Here is a 14342-nt window from a genome sequence, read left to right as displayed (position 1 = left end):
AATTCTGGTGAATTTCAACAGTAATAAACTAGTATGAGTTGTTTTTGTTTTTGTTTTTGGTTTTTGTCTTTAGCAGTTTAGAAAGTACTAAGTAATGATATACGGTGAAGGTAGACGTGAAGCCTTAATTTATTTTTTGTAAGGCTCATTTAATTCATGAATGAGATATGGTAGAAGATTTAGGAGTGCTCATTCTCTGTGTTTCATCCAGGTGTCCAGCACTTGGCTATACTGTGCCCTATGCAGGGGCACTTTAGCAGTCCAAATTATCCTAAACATTCCAGCTTCTCTGAACTGTGCCTGCAGTCCAGCAAAGCGTCTATCCTTGGCTTGTAGCTGTCAACAGCAGGGGAGCCTAGTGGTCACACACGAGGGCACAAGTCACCGAAGTCAAAGGACAATGAAGAGACGGGATATTTGTTATCTCTGTCAATGTTAAAGGGAAAGATTTCTGCTTTTTTTTTTTTTCCTTCTAAAATTATATATGCACTGCCCAACAGACTTTGGAAAGAAAGCAGAAAATTGGAAAAGAAAAAAAAAAGTGGAAAACTTATCATAAATATTGACCTCTCCTGTGGAAGAGATTTTGCTATTTATGAACGATTTCACTGTTTCCATGACTGCTTGGTAGAAGTCTTAGACGTCAGCTTATGTACACACGTAATTAATTATTCCTTCAGGGAAACAATCTCTTCACTTAAGGGTGAGAGAGGAAAACACACTATGTTTCTTCCTACAAACAAGGCAATGAGAGCTGGAATAAAGGAGGACTTTTTTGCTTTGTTTTCTCATTCATGAACCCGCACATGTACACACACACATGCATGTACACACAATAGTGACAGATGCAGAGCCTTCAAAGGTCTGAAAAAAGCATGGCCTTCTCAGTAGTCCATGACATAAATTAAATGCCTGACTTTACACTCTCAAACTAGTTTCATGTAATTACTATTTCCCCTACTGCTCTTACTTCATAATTTTGGTCAATAAATATCCCATTGGACTATAAGTTTCTTAAATATAGAGACCGTATCTCATTCACCATAGCAGCTGCAGCTCAGTTCAAAAATGTGAATCCTGTGCCAACTATGAAACGCAAATTCTACTTAGTTTTATATTTTGTTTATAGACTATTTCTACCACATATAAAACCAAATTATTAAAGTTTAATGCTTATGAACTCAACAAGATTGTACAATCAAAACATTCTGAATTATATCTGTTTCTCAAATTTTTCTCTCAGATTTGAGTCTCCTTTGATTCTTGAGAGAATCCTCAAAATAAAAGTTACTGATTTGAAATATCATCCATTAATGTAACATGTCAAAATTGGAACTTTTCAAATTGCAAACCAATATATACATAAGGACATTAAAATATACCATGTATTAATCTTGGTAATGATGGTTGCTGAGGATTTACACAGTGCCAGGTCCTGTGCTATTTCACAGAATATTTAAAAACCATTGATAGAGGTGTCTCTCTCTGTTATTTTAATCTACATTTTATACAAAAGGAAAACTGTTCTGAAGAGGTTAATAACTGGTCTAGCATTACAACACTATTATCAACTGGAGCTAGAATTCAAACGTTTTTTTCCGTGATTCTAAGGCTTCCACTTTTATATACTTTTGCTCTATTGTTTGCTTAGTGATAATTGTGTACCTCTCTGATGTTCTCTGTTTCCACCATGATGGTTGAAAGCAAACTGCATTGGCCCAATTCTGGTTTTCACAGCACCCTAAGGAAACAAAACAAAACAAAGTAATTTTTATTTTTTTAAAGATTTTATTTATTTATTTATTTGACAGAGATCACAAGTGGGCAGAGAGGCAGGAGGGGGGGTTGGGAAGCAGGCTCCCTGCCCAGGAGAGAGCCCAGATGTGGGACTCGATCCCAGGACCCTGAGATCACGACCCAAACTGAAGACAGAGGCTTAACCCTCTGAGCCACCGAGGCACCCCAAAACAAAGTAATTTTTAACCTCTGAATGACCGACGTTGGGATCAAAGGCCTATGGCCTCTTTCAATAAGATTTTAATCAGAGCGAATACGTATTTATCCAATTAACATCTACTGAGCCCCTACTATCTTGGAGGCATTCTCTATCCATAAATAAATTCCATAGTTTTTTACTAAAGCAAAATATTTTTGTTACCACAATAGAGTGTATACCTGTGATGGGATTTGGCTTGATGGGTATGCCCAATTTTCAAACAATCTGCAATCTTTATGAGTAAATAAAACAAGCAAATTTTAGTGACTTTATTTTTGAGTAGTGAATGCAGCAAAAGTAATAAAAGCAATCATTAGCGAGAGCATAAGAAATTAAGCACTTAATCTGATCCGGGAAGTAAAAACAGTAAAATCTCCCACAGTACCATAGGCTTATACTTGATCTCATACAATGATATGTAAATGCAACAACCACAGCTAAAGAACATTCTTAGAAAGGAGCACAGCACAAATAAGTCCCATTAATGTTACAGACACATATCATCCGAAACAGATACTTTCATAAAGAATACTTGTATTTTTGCACATCTTTTACAAACCTGAGAGTGAATTTATGCCACTCAGAGTGGTAGGGGTCTAGACACCATCTCACCAAAAAGAACCTTGATGATTAAACCTGTCACGTCCAACACTCTGACATCTATACCCTGGACTGTGCATCTAACTCCCACACATTTATCCTTCTTCAGAACCAAATAGCAAGACTATCAGCTAACTTTGGCCAAGAGCACTTTCTTCTTATTTCTTAGGAGAATGAAGAGCTGTTTCTCCTTCACTGATAGAGACTTTATTTTACTCCTTTGTATTAAAAAAAAAAAAAAATTGTTTACCCAGCAACTATTAGGAAAGCAGCATAATTGCTCAAAACAAAGGCTGGGTCCTGTCTCTAGCTCTGATCTGCTCAGTAGACTTAGGCAAGTTACTTCATCCCTCTGTGCTTTGATTTCCTTAATCTGTAAAGTGGGGCTCATAACAGCACCTATCTCAGTGGGAAGCTGAGCAGGTGGATATGACAATGTACATAAAGCCCTCATCATTATGCCTGCCACATGGTGAGCAATAGTCAACAATGACAAGAATGGTGGCTACCAACCTCTCTGTACCTGTGTCCTGTGAGAATTAATCAGGTTTCCTCTTCTAATCCTTCCCTTCTCTCTCTTGCAATCTCTTAGTAAATGAACTGTTTTATTTCATGTGGAACATTCCAACTGAGTCCCTTCTCTGGGACCCTCTGGGGAGGGGGAGGATAACAGTAGACAGAGGTAAGTATCCCGATACACTTTGAAAATATATGCCAAGTGAAATAAGGCAGTCACAGAAGGACAAATATCGCACGATTCCACTTACATGGGACATCTCAATGGTCAAATTCACAGAAACAGAGAGTAAGATTGAGGTGAGGGTCAGTGGGGAGAAGGAAATGGAGACTTGTTCAATGGGTATAAAATTTCAGTTACGTAAAATGAAAAAGTTCAAGAGATCTGCTGTAAAATGCTGTGCCTATAGTTAAGAGTAGGGCACTATACATTTAAAATTTGTTAAGAGGGTAGATGTCATGTTATGTTATTTTTTTGCCACAAGTTTTTTTGAAGTATTCTGAACTATGATAAAAAAAAAAAAAGACTAGGCCAATAGTGGAAATATGTGCTTCCTATGCATTCTATTTGTTCTTACTAAATCCCTAAGAACAGAGACCCAAAGGATACTTTCAAAACTCAACATTAGAAGTTAAAAGTTATCTGACACTTTGAGCCAGTTTCTTCCAATCTGTCAGCTGCTGTCTCTTAGAGAAATTTTATGCCCTGAAGCAGTTGGGGAACACAATAATTCATAAGTGTGACTTCTAGGAACACCCACTTTACACAATACCAGCACTAAATATCCAAAATCCTAAGCTGTAAAATACAAGCATAATGGAGCCAACAGGATGAATATTTGGAAGGAGCTGTGACTTCAGCAATTTCAAAGCTGTTATTTAATTGTAAACCACGCCTCTTTTCCCAAACACTTATTTCTCAGATTAACTAGGAGCATACAGATTGGTATAGTGGAAAAAATGCGGTTCTCCTACATAGGAATGGTGACACTCTTACACAAATTAAAAGGGCACAGCAAAGAATAGCATCACAGAAATTAAAAATGCAGAACACAATGATTACAAGTTTGTGTCATGTGTTCGGCCATTTCCGATCATATACAGATAAGACTTTCCATAGGAAAAAAGTCTGTGAGCATATCAGCTCACAATTTCAGTTCTGAATTCAGTGAAGGAGTAGCTTCACTAGCCTAATAAAATAAGGGAGAAACAGCCACATCCTTCAAATGAAGATTACGTTTATTAAACACTTAAAACGGAAAGAAGTCAGGGAGTGGCAGGTTGTAAGTTGACCAATTAAGGCACCTTCTTTGAAGGTTATTTCTTCATCCTTGAATAAGAACATAAATATAAAAACAAAACCCAAAACAAAAGCTGTGAAGACTTTGAGCCTCTTAACAGCTATGCTGATTTACTGTAAAATTTTACATGTTTTCACACTATAGGACCTTTTAATTTTTCAACATTATAAAATGTATTTCTTAACACGATACGATTTCTCTTACTGGTTATTAATTTTTAAGTTCTTTAGAAAATAGAAATGTAGAAGTAAAAATAGTTTAACCTCTAAAAATTATTTTAACCTATAGATATAGAAGAATCCTTGCAAAAATAAGATCAAAATTCTTGGTATGTTTTAAAAGAGATATGTACATTTTGATATCTATCAAACACTTAATAAAAGATTACTCCTCAAGGCAATTTGCAAACTATGGCTTCATCTAGATATATGTCAGTGTAAATCAGGAACCTTCAGCTCACCGTTTTTCTAAACAAGTATGCCATAATCTTTGCTAGCTCTGTTTCCACGAGGCCATCATAAATCTACCACATGGTACTGTCTCCTCAGAACACAGTCACAGATTCAAAGACTTGAAAGCCCAGTGAACTATACATACAGCAAGTCTATGTCAAGAGTTAGTAATCCCCTTCACCTGTGGGCATATTTCATTTTCACAAAATCTTCATAGACATGCATCCATCATGCTGAAAAACATCCCATTATTATCGTACTTGGTTGAAAAATACCTTTTCTGTTAGTCTGTAATATGAAAGAGGAATGGACACTTTTTAATGTACACATATATATAGTTTGCATATAATATCTACTAGATTACCTAAGGTGGACTTTGGTGAATTGAATGCAAACATAGATTTAAAGAGCAGAAAACATTTTTTTTCTCAATTTGCTGCTACTGATATTTAATTTGCTTTGATCTAAACATGTTAATATTATCCAAGTGGAAGAAGCAAATAAGATTCGTTATTATAGATTTATTTCTAACAGTGAAAGTGTCTACTAAAAAAAGTAAAATAAAATGTATAAAAGTATTTAATTTTCAGTCTTCAAACTTAAATGGTATATTAAAAGCAGGAAAAATGTAAACCTTTGCCTTTTCTGGAATTATAGTTTATAGTTTTGTATTTATTGAATGCATTCATAGGCTCCCTTAGGATGTGAAATGTATGGAAATATATGTGCATTGCTAAAGAAAGAACTAAATTTATTCTTTCCCCACATCATGCTCTTCTTTGCAGTAGAGGTTTTTAATTCAATACAGAGCTAGAATGAGATGGAGCCAATTTCCTGGTCTATATGTGTGACAAATGCTGAAAGTGGCACAAGATTAACAAATTAGTTGAAGTATAGATCTTAAAGGGTTTTTTTTTCTGTGTCTCTAAATCAAAATTCATACTTTATATGAAATGAAGCCTTCTTTAGAATTCAATAATGACTAAAGGTCTTTTATTTCTCTGTATTTAAGATAAAAGGATGGGATGACAACTACCAGCATTTTTTTGAGCAAATATTTTTATTTGTAAGAAAGCTTATAAAGATTATATATTGGAGTTTGAGATGATTTTGATTGTAATCCTGCATCTTGGGTTAGTCACTGCAATGTGTGATTTCGAGAAGATGAAACATTCCAAATAACCAGTTATTCCCCCAAATAAAAGCATAAAATGAAAAACAGGAGTAAAATCTATTTATTTCTCTATTTTTATGGGTATAAACAGTGTTTAAAATGTTAGGTGCTTGATCAACATGCTTGCTTTCCTAATAGCATTTGTGAGCCTGGTTTTAAGTACAAACTCTCAGGCGTGGCTGTTCTACCTAACCTCAGAATCATGTGCTTGATATAATCCAGATATCTGACACCAAACAATAAAAACATCTGTGACAATAAAAGCATGTAACAGTTGTGGAATTGTTTAATTTGGGAGAAAATGGCTACGTTTGATAATCACACATGCATGACTTGATTTCTCCTCTTCGTCAAAAAACGTCTATATTTTGCAAATGGTGGTTTTTTGGTTTTGTTTTGTGTCGCTTTGTTTTGTTTTGTTTTTTTAAGGAATCGACTTAGGACATGGAAGAGCTCTTTGAAAGGTGTTCTGAAATACATGGTTTGGATTCAGCTCACTCATTTCCGGTTTAGAGTCTTGTCCGAGTCCACCTGTTTTTTACTTGGACTTAAATTATATAAAAACACAGCATTTTAAAGCAAGTGCAGCCTTACTTGTTGTACCCAAACACGATAACATGCTTAAAATTCAAGAAGAGTTCTGTGCAGGTTGTACGTCTCAGTCACCCAATCCCCCTTCACATATCTGTTCATGTTGACAGACTATGTCATAATACATCAACAGAAAGATCAGCACAGAAGAACAAAATTTCATCGCCTGACAGCAAGAGGAAAACTGATTTCCAGTATTAAATTAGTAAAAATATATCATTACCTCACTTCCAATAAGCCTACTCCCCTTAGAAGATAAGGTGGCTGCTATAATCACACAAGGATACGCAAAGACAATTAGGTTTGCTTCTATCTTTGGTGTCACCCTTTGACAGCCTGTTCTCATTTTATCTTGCATATGTTATTTATTTTTTATATATCTTGGAAGCAACTTCGAGAATTAAAAGCAATTTCTTAATGAGACATGTGGTATTACATACATAAAAACATAGATCTGCCAAACCTTTGAAGGACAGGTTATCCTATACCAATCATTGGCAGGAACTTATTGACCATTGAAATGGAAATGGGGATTTAAGCTTCTGATAAAAGTTAGATACCTTTTTCATGTAACATCTTGCTCTGTTTGGATTTCAGTAAAAATTTAACAATACCTGTAATAAATAATGTCTTTTGCAGCCCAGGGCATCATCTGGCACTTCGGCTTTAATTTTGCCCCTGTTTGAACACTCTACAACATATGCACTTCTCTTTTGTCTATTATCCTAGAGTTGTGCTATTCCCAAATATTGACATCATCTACTTTTATCAGCATTAACTGCTCGGAAGCTTCCCAGGCTCATGCTCAGCTCTATTTCTTCCTATTGATTATCTTCCTCACTCCAGCAGGTAGCTAGCCAGCGAGGCTGTCCTGAGAAATAGCTTCCAATGACTTTATACGCACAATTTACACGGAATTGTTTAAAGAAGATATTAGCCTCAATACAAATCAGTGAAGCTCATTTAGTCAATACTGCACAATTCTGCTGTTGGCACCCTGTCACATGTTAGTCTTTACAGTTAGCTGCTGTACCCAATCTGCACATTAGCTATAGTATTTAGTTTCATATTAAAATGAAGCCGGGTTTTTTTTTTTTCCCGCTTTTGCTTTCCTTTTTGAAATCTTTTCAGTGTACTTTTTACATCACCTCACTGAGCCATGTGATAGTAATATATTTTGAAATATAAAAACCTGAGATTAAATGTTTGATTTTTGACAGTGTTCTTAAATATAATAAATTCAAAAGGAAATACTGTTAAGTTAAAATGGAGTGTTTTTCATTAAGTCCAATCAAATGGTAGACAACAAAGGATCTTTTATTTGAGAATATGAAGTGAAAATGAAAACCAGAAAACCTTTACTAAGAAAAGGTCCAGCTAAATTATGTTGGAAGGAGGTCTCCAGATTGAGTTTGGGTGTTTCTTTTGCTAAAAGTGAATTAAACTAAGATATGTTATGAAGAAATATTTTACAAAGAAGCAAGCTTAATGCTTTTTGGAGATGAAAATAAGGTCTAAGGACAGTTGACTTTGAAAATAATTCTGAAGAAAGATCACATATGAAAAAAATTGCCACAGCATCTGATCTTTTCTTATAATCATAACAGGGAAATGTTTGGGGGAAAGTAATGCTAGTCCCCTCTTTCTCTTCCATAGAAATGCTGTAAAATTCTAGAAGGGGTGTTTACATTTCAGAATTACTCCTCCTTAAACTACTGGCTTATGATAGTTAATGAGATGATATCCAAATGTTGAAAACAGGAAAATTCAAATGAAAATCTAAATGTGAAATATAATATAATGAAATAACTAAGCAACATAATACTACTCTGAATGTTTGTGCAAATATTGCAAAATGAACTGCAATACATTAAAATTCTTCAGTGGTTGGGTAATACATAAGTGAAGGTTTATATATAAAAGCTTTAGCTATCAAAAAAAGGGATCTTTAAATCATACTTCCCTAAATTTTTTACTTGAAAACATCACTAACATCTTGGAGTGCATTTTGAAAAGTTGTCATTAAATCAATTTGCATATTTCTTTGCAAACTGAAATTCAAAGTAAGAAGAAAGCATAGTGATCAAAATAGTCTATTTGTTTAAAATGCAGCTTCCAGCTTTAGTGGCTGAGTGGCAGAAAGCTTTGGGGAATATGAATGTAGAGAAAACAATAATTTCAGTTTTGGTGATTTTTAAGAACTATATCTTTTTTGTGAGTAAAAAGTATGAGTTGAACAAAATAACAATTTTAAATGATAACAAATAACAGCATCTTGAACATTAATATAGGAAAGCAATTAAAATAGAATTACCTAACAAATTATTAAAAATATTTCAATATTTTCTCTTTTTTCTACTATAAAATGTTAAAGGTGATTTTTGTATGACCTTTGCTTTCATTTCTTTTCTCTTTAAATATCAGTAGTTGGGAGCTAGAGCTCTGAAGCCCAGGTAGAAAAGACATGCTAAGAGATGGCCAGTTTATCCTGACCGTTCATCTTCTCACACATTTATTGCGAACTGACACTCATATAACAGCTTTTTTTTTTTTTAATCACAAAGATTCAACAAAGAACAATTCCAGTACCAAGGGAAAATCATACTCCAGGAAAAAGAGAAATGTCATAATTGCTTATTCAGGTTGCATAAATGCAGGCATTGCAAAGACAAGTGCAATATTTGTGTGTGACAGCATTTTACCATTTAAAGAAGTCAGTAATCTAGACATGATAGTATTTAGATGTAATTGTATGTATGTATGCATATATCATATGTTATATGCAATGTACAAATATAAATTCCAGCTCCAAACTAAAATAGATAAACATTATTAATCTTTTTTTGTTCAAAATATTCTTTGATGAATATGTTCTTATGTATTAAGTGTATCTCTAACAACTAAATTATAAAATCTTTACACTAGTCCGTTTACCATGTGATAGTCTTATATTCAATAAAATTATATGGTTTACATAGTCACTTAAACATAAGAACACTCTCAAGAAAGCAAATGCACATAAAACAATACAGGTTTTTAAAACTAACAGCAACAAAATAGATCAACATTTCACATAAATTAAGATGCTGATTTTTTTTCCCAAAAAACTTTGTAGATTATCCATGAAGCTTAAAATCTGAGTTTTGTTTTCAAATGATGTCAAAACACAAAATTGTCAAACAAAGATGTTTCATAGTAACTTTCAAAACAAACTAATTTTTTTAAAAGTAGTTTTGGTTAAGTTCCTAAAATACAAAGGAAAAAATTATTTACGTTTCTAAAATACAAAGGAAAAAAATTATTTTGACTAGATCTATAATTTTTATAAGCCTTATAAATGCTCATATTTGTGATCATATTAAAAATTCATATTGGATCCAGTGTAACTGCTTATATAGATTACCAAGATGATGCCCAATATCATGTATATCATTTAACTGAATTATTTTGTAGCAAAAAAGTGCCACACCAAATCCAGATATTTCAAATAAATCTCTCTTCCATAAATATTCTGGCTAGCAGAACCTAGACAAAAAGAATTTTTTACACTAAAAACTAGTTTTAAAAGCAAGATATTGAATTGGATGGGACATTCTCTTTTTTAAAAGTATAAACTTATCCAAATTAAGCACCTATACACATGCGTGCTCCCGCACACATATTTTGTTAGGAGAAATTATATTTTTATCCTTAAAGTAAACTGAATATGAACCCGTTAAGGTGATTAACATTGTAATCTATGTAATTACACAGCTTCTAAAGGATGTAAACGTTTAATTTAATCCTAATTTCCCATATTGAACAAGGTATCAATTAGTACTGTCATCATCAATTTTTATTATGTGGTAATATTTTAAAACATCAACTAACACATACATCTATCCAAAATTCTAAGACAATTTAACTTAGCTAAAAAAGATAAAATCAAACTGGATAGTTAATTGGGATATCTCACAACTTCTTTATTTTAAATACATATATCTGTAGAAACAAAGTACAATATTTAAGGAAATTAATATTAGCCTTCAGATACATAGAGAGTACATTTATGCATCTATTATATCCATGGAAAATACAGCTATTCCATTATATATATGCAATTATATAATCTGTATAAGTGCAGATATGTCATTATATGTATCTTGTCTATCTATGCATTTTGTGCAGAAAAGAAAAGCATTCTTATAATCCAGAATAAAGCTACACAGGTGTGTGTGTGTGTGCATGTTTGGGTGTGTGTGTGTTTGCATGTGTGAAGGGAGAGCCGGAGGAAAAGAATCAATGGCTTCACAAAGAGGTTTTAAAGATAAAATATTAAACATGTTTGAAAATGAATATAAATGTATTGTGTTATATAAAGACATACCATTGACAGATTTTTCTCTCTCTTTTTCCTCTCGCTCGCTCTCTCTCTCTGTGTGTTCTGCTGTTAACAAGAAAATGAACATTTGGGATGAAAGAAAATGATGACTCTATAGAAACTTAAAATAGGACACTTAAGTTAAACTTATCAAATTAAAATTTAAATCCAACTGGATTTTCCTTTCTGAATATGAAATAAGAACCCTATAAAATGTGCACATGAATCGTAACATATTTAAATGTCTATTAAAATGTTTCCTCATGTAAATATTTGCATCATTAGTACCCTATAGTATCTTAAAATATTCTAAAGCCATGCATGAAAATATCATGAAATAAATCTGAAGGGCTCAGTCATCTTTGTAGCATAAAACTCAAGACTTTAAGAAAAAGTTCCTCACCCTTTGACTCAGACCGAACTGTTTCAAACCCTCTAGCAGAATGATTTTTATGTACATCTACTTGTTAGTTCTTCAAATTTGTCATTTTTTAATACTCTAAGGCTGAAAAGGAGAAAACATGGGGTTGCATATCGAGAATTTATATCACTACTTAATTGTTAATGTCTTGACCACCTTTAAGATTATGCATTTGGAGAGTTACAACCTCAGAAATTCCAGTGCTATAGCATTCAGGTGGTGCTATTAAATGTCTTCTACGGAGAAGAGCCCCTTATAGCAAGAATACCTCACTAATACCTACATTCCTGAAGTCCTTAGTCTAAAAACCTATTTCTATATAAAAAGAACCCTATTTAACAACTCTAAGGGTACCGATGTTGTTGTTTGTCATGATGTTGACAAAAAGCAGGAGACAAAAAGTTATCTGTAATTCTCAAGTGGACAGATCCACCCCCTAATTCCTAGATAATTAACCAGGATAAAAACTTTGCCTTGCATTGCCTCTCTTCAAGATGGTAAGCTCATGATACAATGAAATCAGAGCAAGTTATGGGAGGAGGGAATGGGGGCCTGGAAAGAGGAATACCCTTTTCTTGGTTCCACAAAGGGTTGAGGGCCTAATTATTTTTAAGTAGAATCCAACCAACCTCTTCTCATGCTTAGCTGCCCTGAGTGACACTATTTGTGATGCCCAGTGTGCTGAAACTGAGCAGGTTGCTGTCAGTTTAAAAATGACTATAATAAAAGTGACCATGAAGATGGATCTTGTGATTTTGCGTTTCTAATCAGTCATCTGTGAAGAACACTTTTGCTTTGATTCAGCAGACTGGTGACAGCCATGATTGATAGTGCACGAGGATGAAAAAAGGTTATTAACTGTCTTCCTATTAAGCTCAATGTATTACCCCTCTAGGTGCATCTCATACTTTAAGTTAAAGTACTTATTCAGGTAAGGTCAAGAATGAACTCTATGGAGATGGTTTCCATTCTGCTGAAAATGAGCAAGGCATCCTTTTACTGATTGTTTTTTAATTTAGCATTAAAATTACATTTAATTCCACTGTCTTATTTTTATTGGCTAAAAAAAGAGAAATTTTCTCCTTCCAAGAACATCCTTACTGAAAACACTGGAAGTATAGAAAATAGCTTGAAATGTAAATTTGAATTTACATTTGAATGTAGATTTGAATGTAGAGCTAACTAGCAACATGTGTGTGGCACGTACATAAGTCTGTATTTAAGCAGGTGATCATATATTGTATAATCTGAGCGTATTTTTAAGGGCAGACATTAAAATTGCTTTGTGATTTAAAAAGTCTGTATAGTATTTGCAAAAATTGTTTTAATTTTCAATAATCCATACATAGCAAGCTTTAGAAATAACAATTTCTAAGATTAAATGATCTAATAGAACATTTAGATATTTGTTTTCATTTAGATATACTGTACTAACTTCATCTCGTTTTAACTCTTTAAAATTAGAAATATTACATGTAGATGAACATTTGAATGATGGTATCTGTTCATGTCTTTGATGAGTATAATTACACATCCATCACAAATAATATGAGAGATCCTAAGGTATTTAAAATTTTTCAATGGCTCCGGGTACACTATTTATTAAATGATATAATAAACTTTGAAATATTGTCATATCTCCTGTGTTCATTTATACTTATCAAAGTCAAAATATACTGAAAGATTTTGTATACTTCATTTAACTTCTCTTTAAAAGCATTTTATATTTACAAGCTTGGTTCTGAAAGATAATATATAAAATATATGCATTTTAATTTGAAATTGTAGTACTGTGTTTCTTCTTACATTTCCCACTGTAAATACTCAGTACATGTCAGATGTAATGTGAATTAGCCAAAAACATTCAAGGATATCGATAACTTGGCACTGACGTAACCATTTAAAAACTACAAGAAACTTTCAGCTCTCTGTCCTTAACCGTTCTTCATCAAACAACTCTGCAGAGTAGCACAGAAAGAGAAAATGCTACCAGAATGTTATTAGAGTTTCACTGCAAGGAAAATCACATTATATCCAAAAGTTTTCTCTAGTATATCATGACCTGTTTCTCCAGTGTCAGTTATTATACTTGTTTTTGGTATATAATAAATTATATTTTGAAAATGTACTGTTTTAATATTAGGATCCATCAACAGTGAAATACAGAGAAAGTAAGGAAATGAAGTTCAAGATTTCCCTGAATTTCTCTTTAGAGCCAAAAAAATTGGCTCCCTACCCTATTCTGCTTAATACTGCAATTGCTGTTTTGAGAACCCTTTCCAGGTCTCTAGTATTTTATGCATGCCAAGTATAACTTAAATACTTACACCCTGAGAGCCTCTTCATAAAAAAATGTTAGATCAATATGACAATTGTTTATTCAGTGAATTGTGTTTATGTGGAGTGGACTTTCAAAGGTACATTTTAGAATTCATACAAGATTCCCTCAATATGACTCATTAACTTCATTATTAAATGGATTTCTCTTTCTACCCTATATAACTTCAACAAACTTGTGCTTTCAAATTCAGAAATCAACTTTGAGATAAGTGATAGAGGTCAATATATGGTCAGTGATAGCATCCTATATTGTTGTTCAAATGTTTGCATAAGTTAATAAGAAATATGTTGCACATTTCTAAAAACATTATTTGCTTTTAAAATAAAAAAAAGAAAAAGAAAAATTCAGCTTCAAACTGTACCATGTAAATTAACAAAGTGCTCTCAATTATTAATGAAAGTCCTGTCTTCTATTTGCACTTGGGGGCTCAAGGAAAATTAGGAAATACAAAGACCAAGTAGGCCCAAGAGGAATGCATGGATTTCCTAGTCTCCTCGTTTTCTTCTCTTTAGAGAAGATCTAGAACACACATGACACATAGCACACATTTTAGGAAAGACCAAGGCTAAGACAGTTTCAGGTAAAGTTTA

At 33.2% G+C, this 14342-nt stretch overlaps 1 protein-coding gene across 4 annotated transcripts in view; it reads right to left on the bottom strand.

Annotated features, from left to right (window-relative positions):
• Positions 1-14342, bottom strand: part of LOC309859068 (uncharacterized protein) — a 40488-nt gene that overhangs the window by 15025 nt on the left and 11121 nt on the right. For 3 of the 4 annotated variants that reach the window (XR_014308527.1, XR_014308528.1, XR_014308529.1), the window contains one exon: positions 1666-1741. Coding sequence is in view for 1 of the 4 variants with exons in the window: in XM_082719476.1 (XP_082575602.1) it covers positions 1666-1741; positions 10997-11056 (136 nt within the window). In the remaining 3 variants the exon portion in view is untranslated. Of the gene's footprint in view, positions 1-1665; positions 1742-10996; positions 11057-14342 lie in introns of all 4 variants that reach the window. The other variant, XM_082719476.1, reaches the window with a different exon arrangement.

The sequence above is a fragment of the Mustela nivalis genome, assembly GCF_964662115.1.
Source record: "Mustela nivalis genome assembly, chromosome: 2".
In the NCBI taxonomy this organism is placed as follows: domain Eukaryota; kingdom Metazoa; phylum Chordata; class Mammalia; order Carnivora; family Mustelidae; genus Mustela; species Mustela nivalis.
This window is presented reverse-complemented; position numbering and strand designations above follow the sequence as displayed.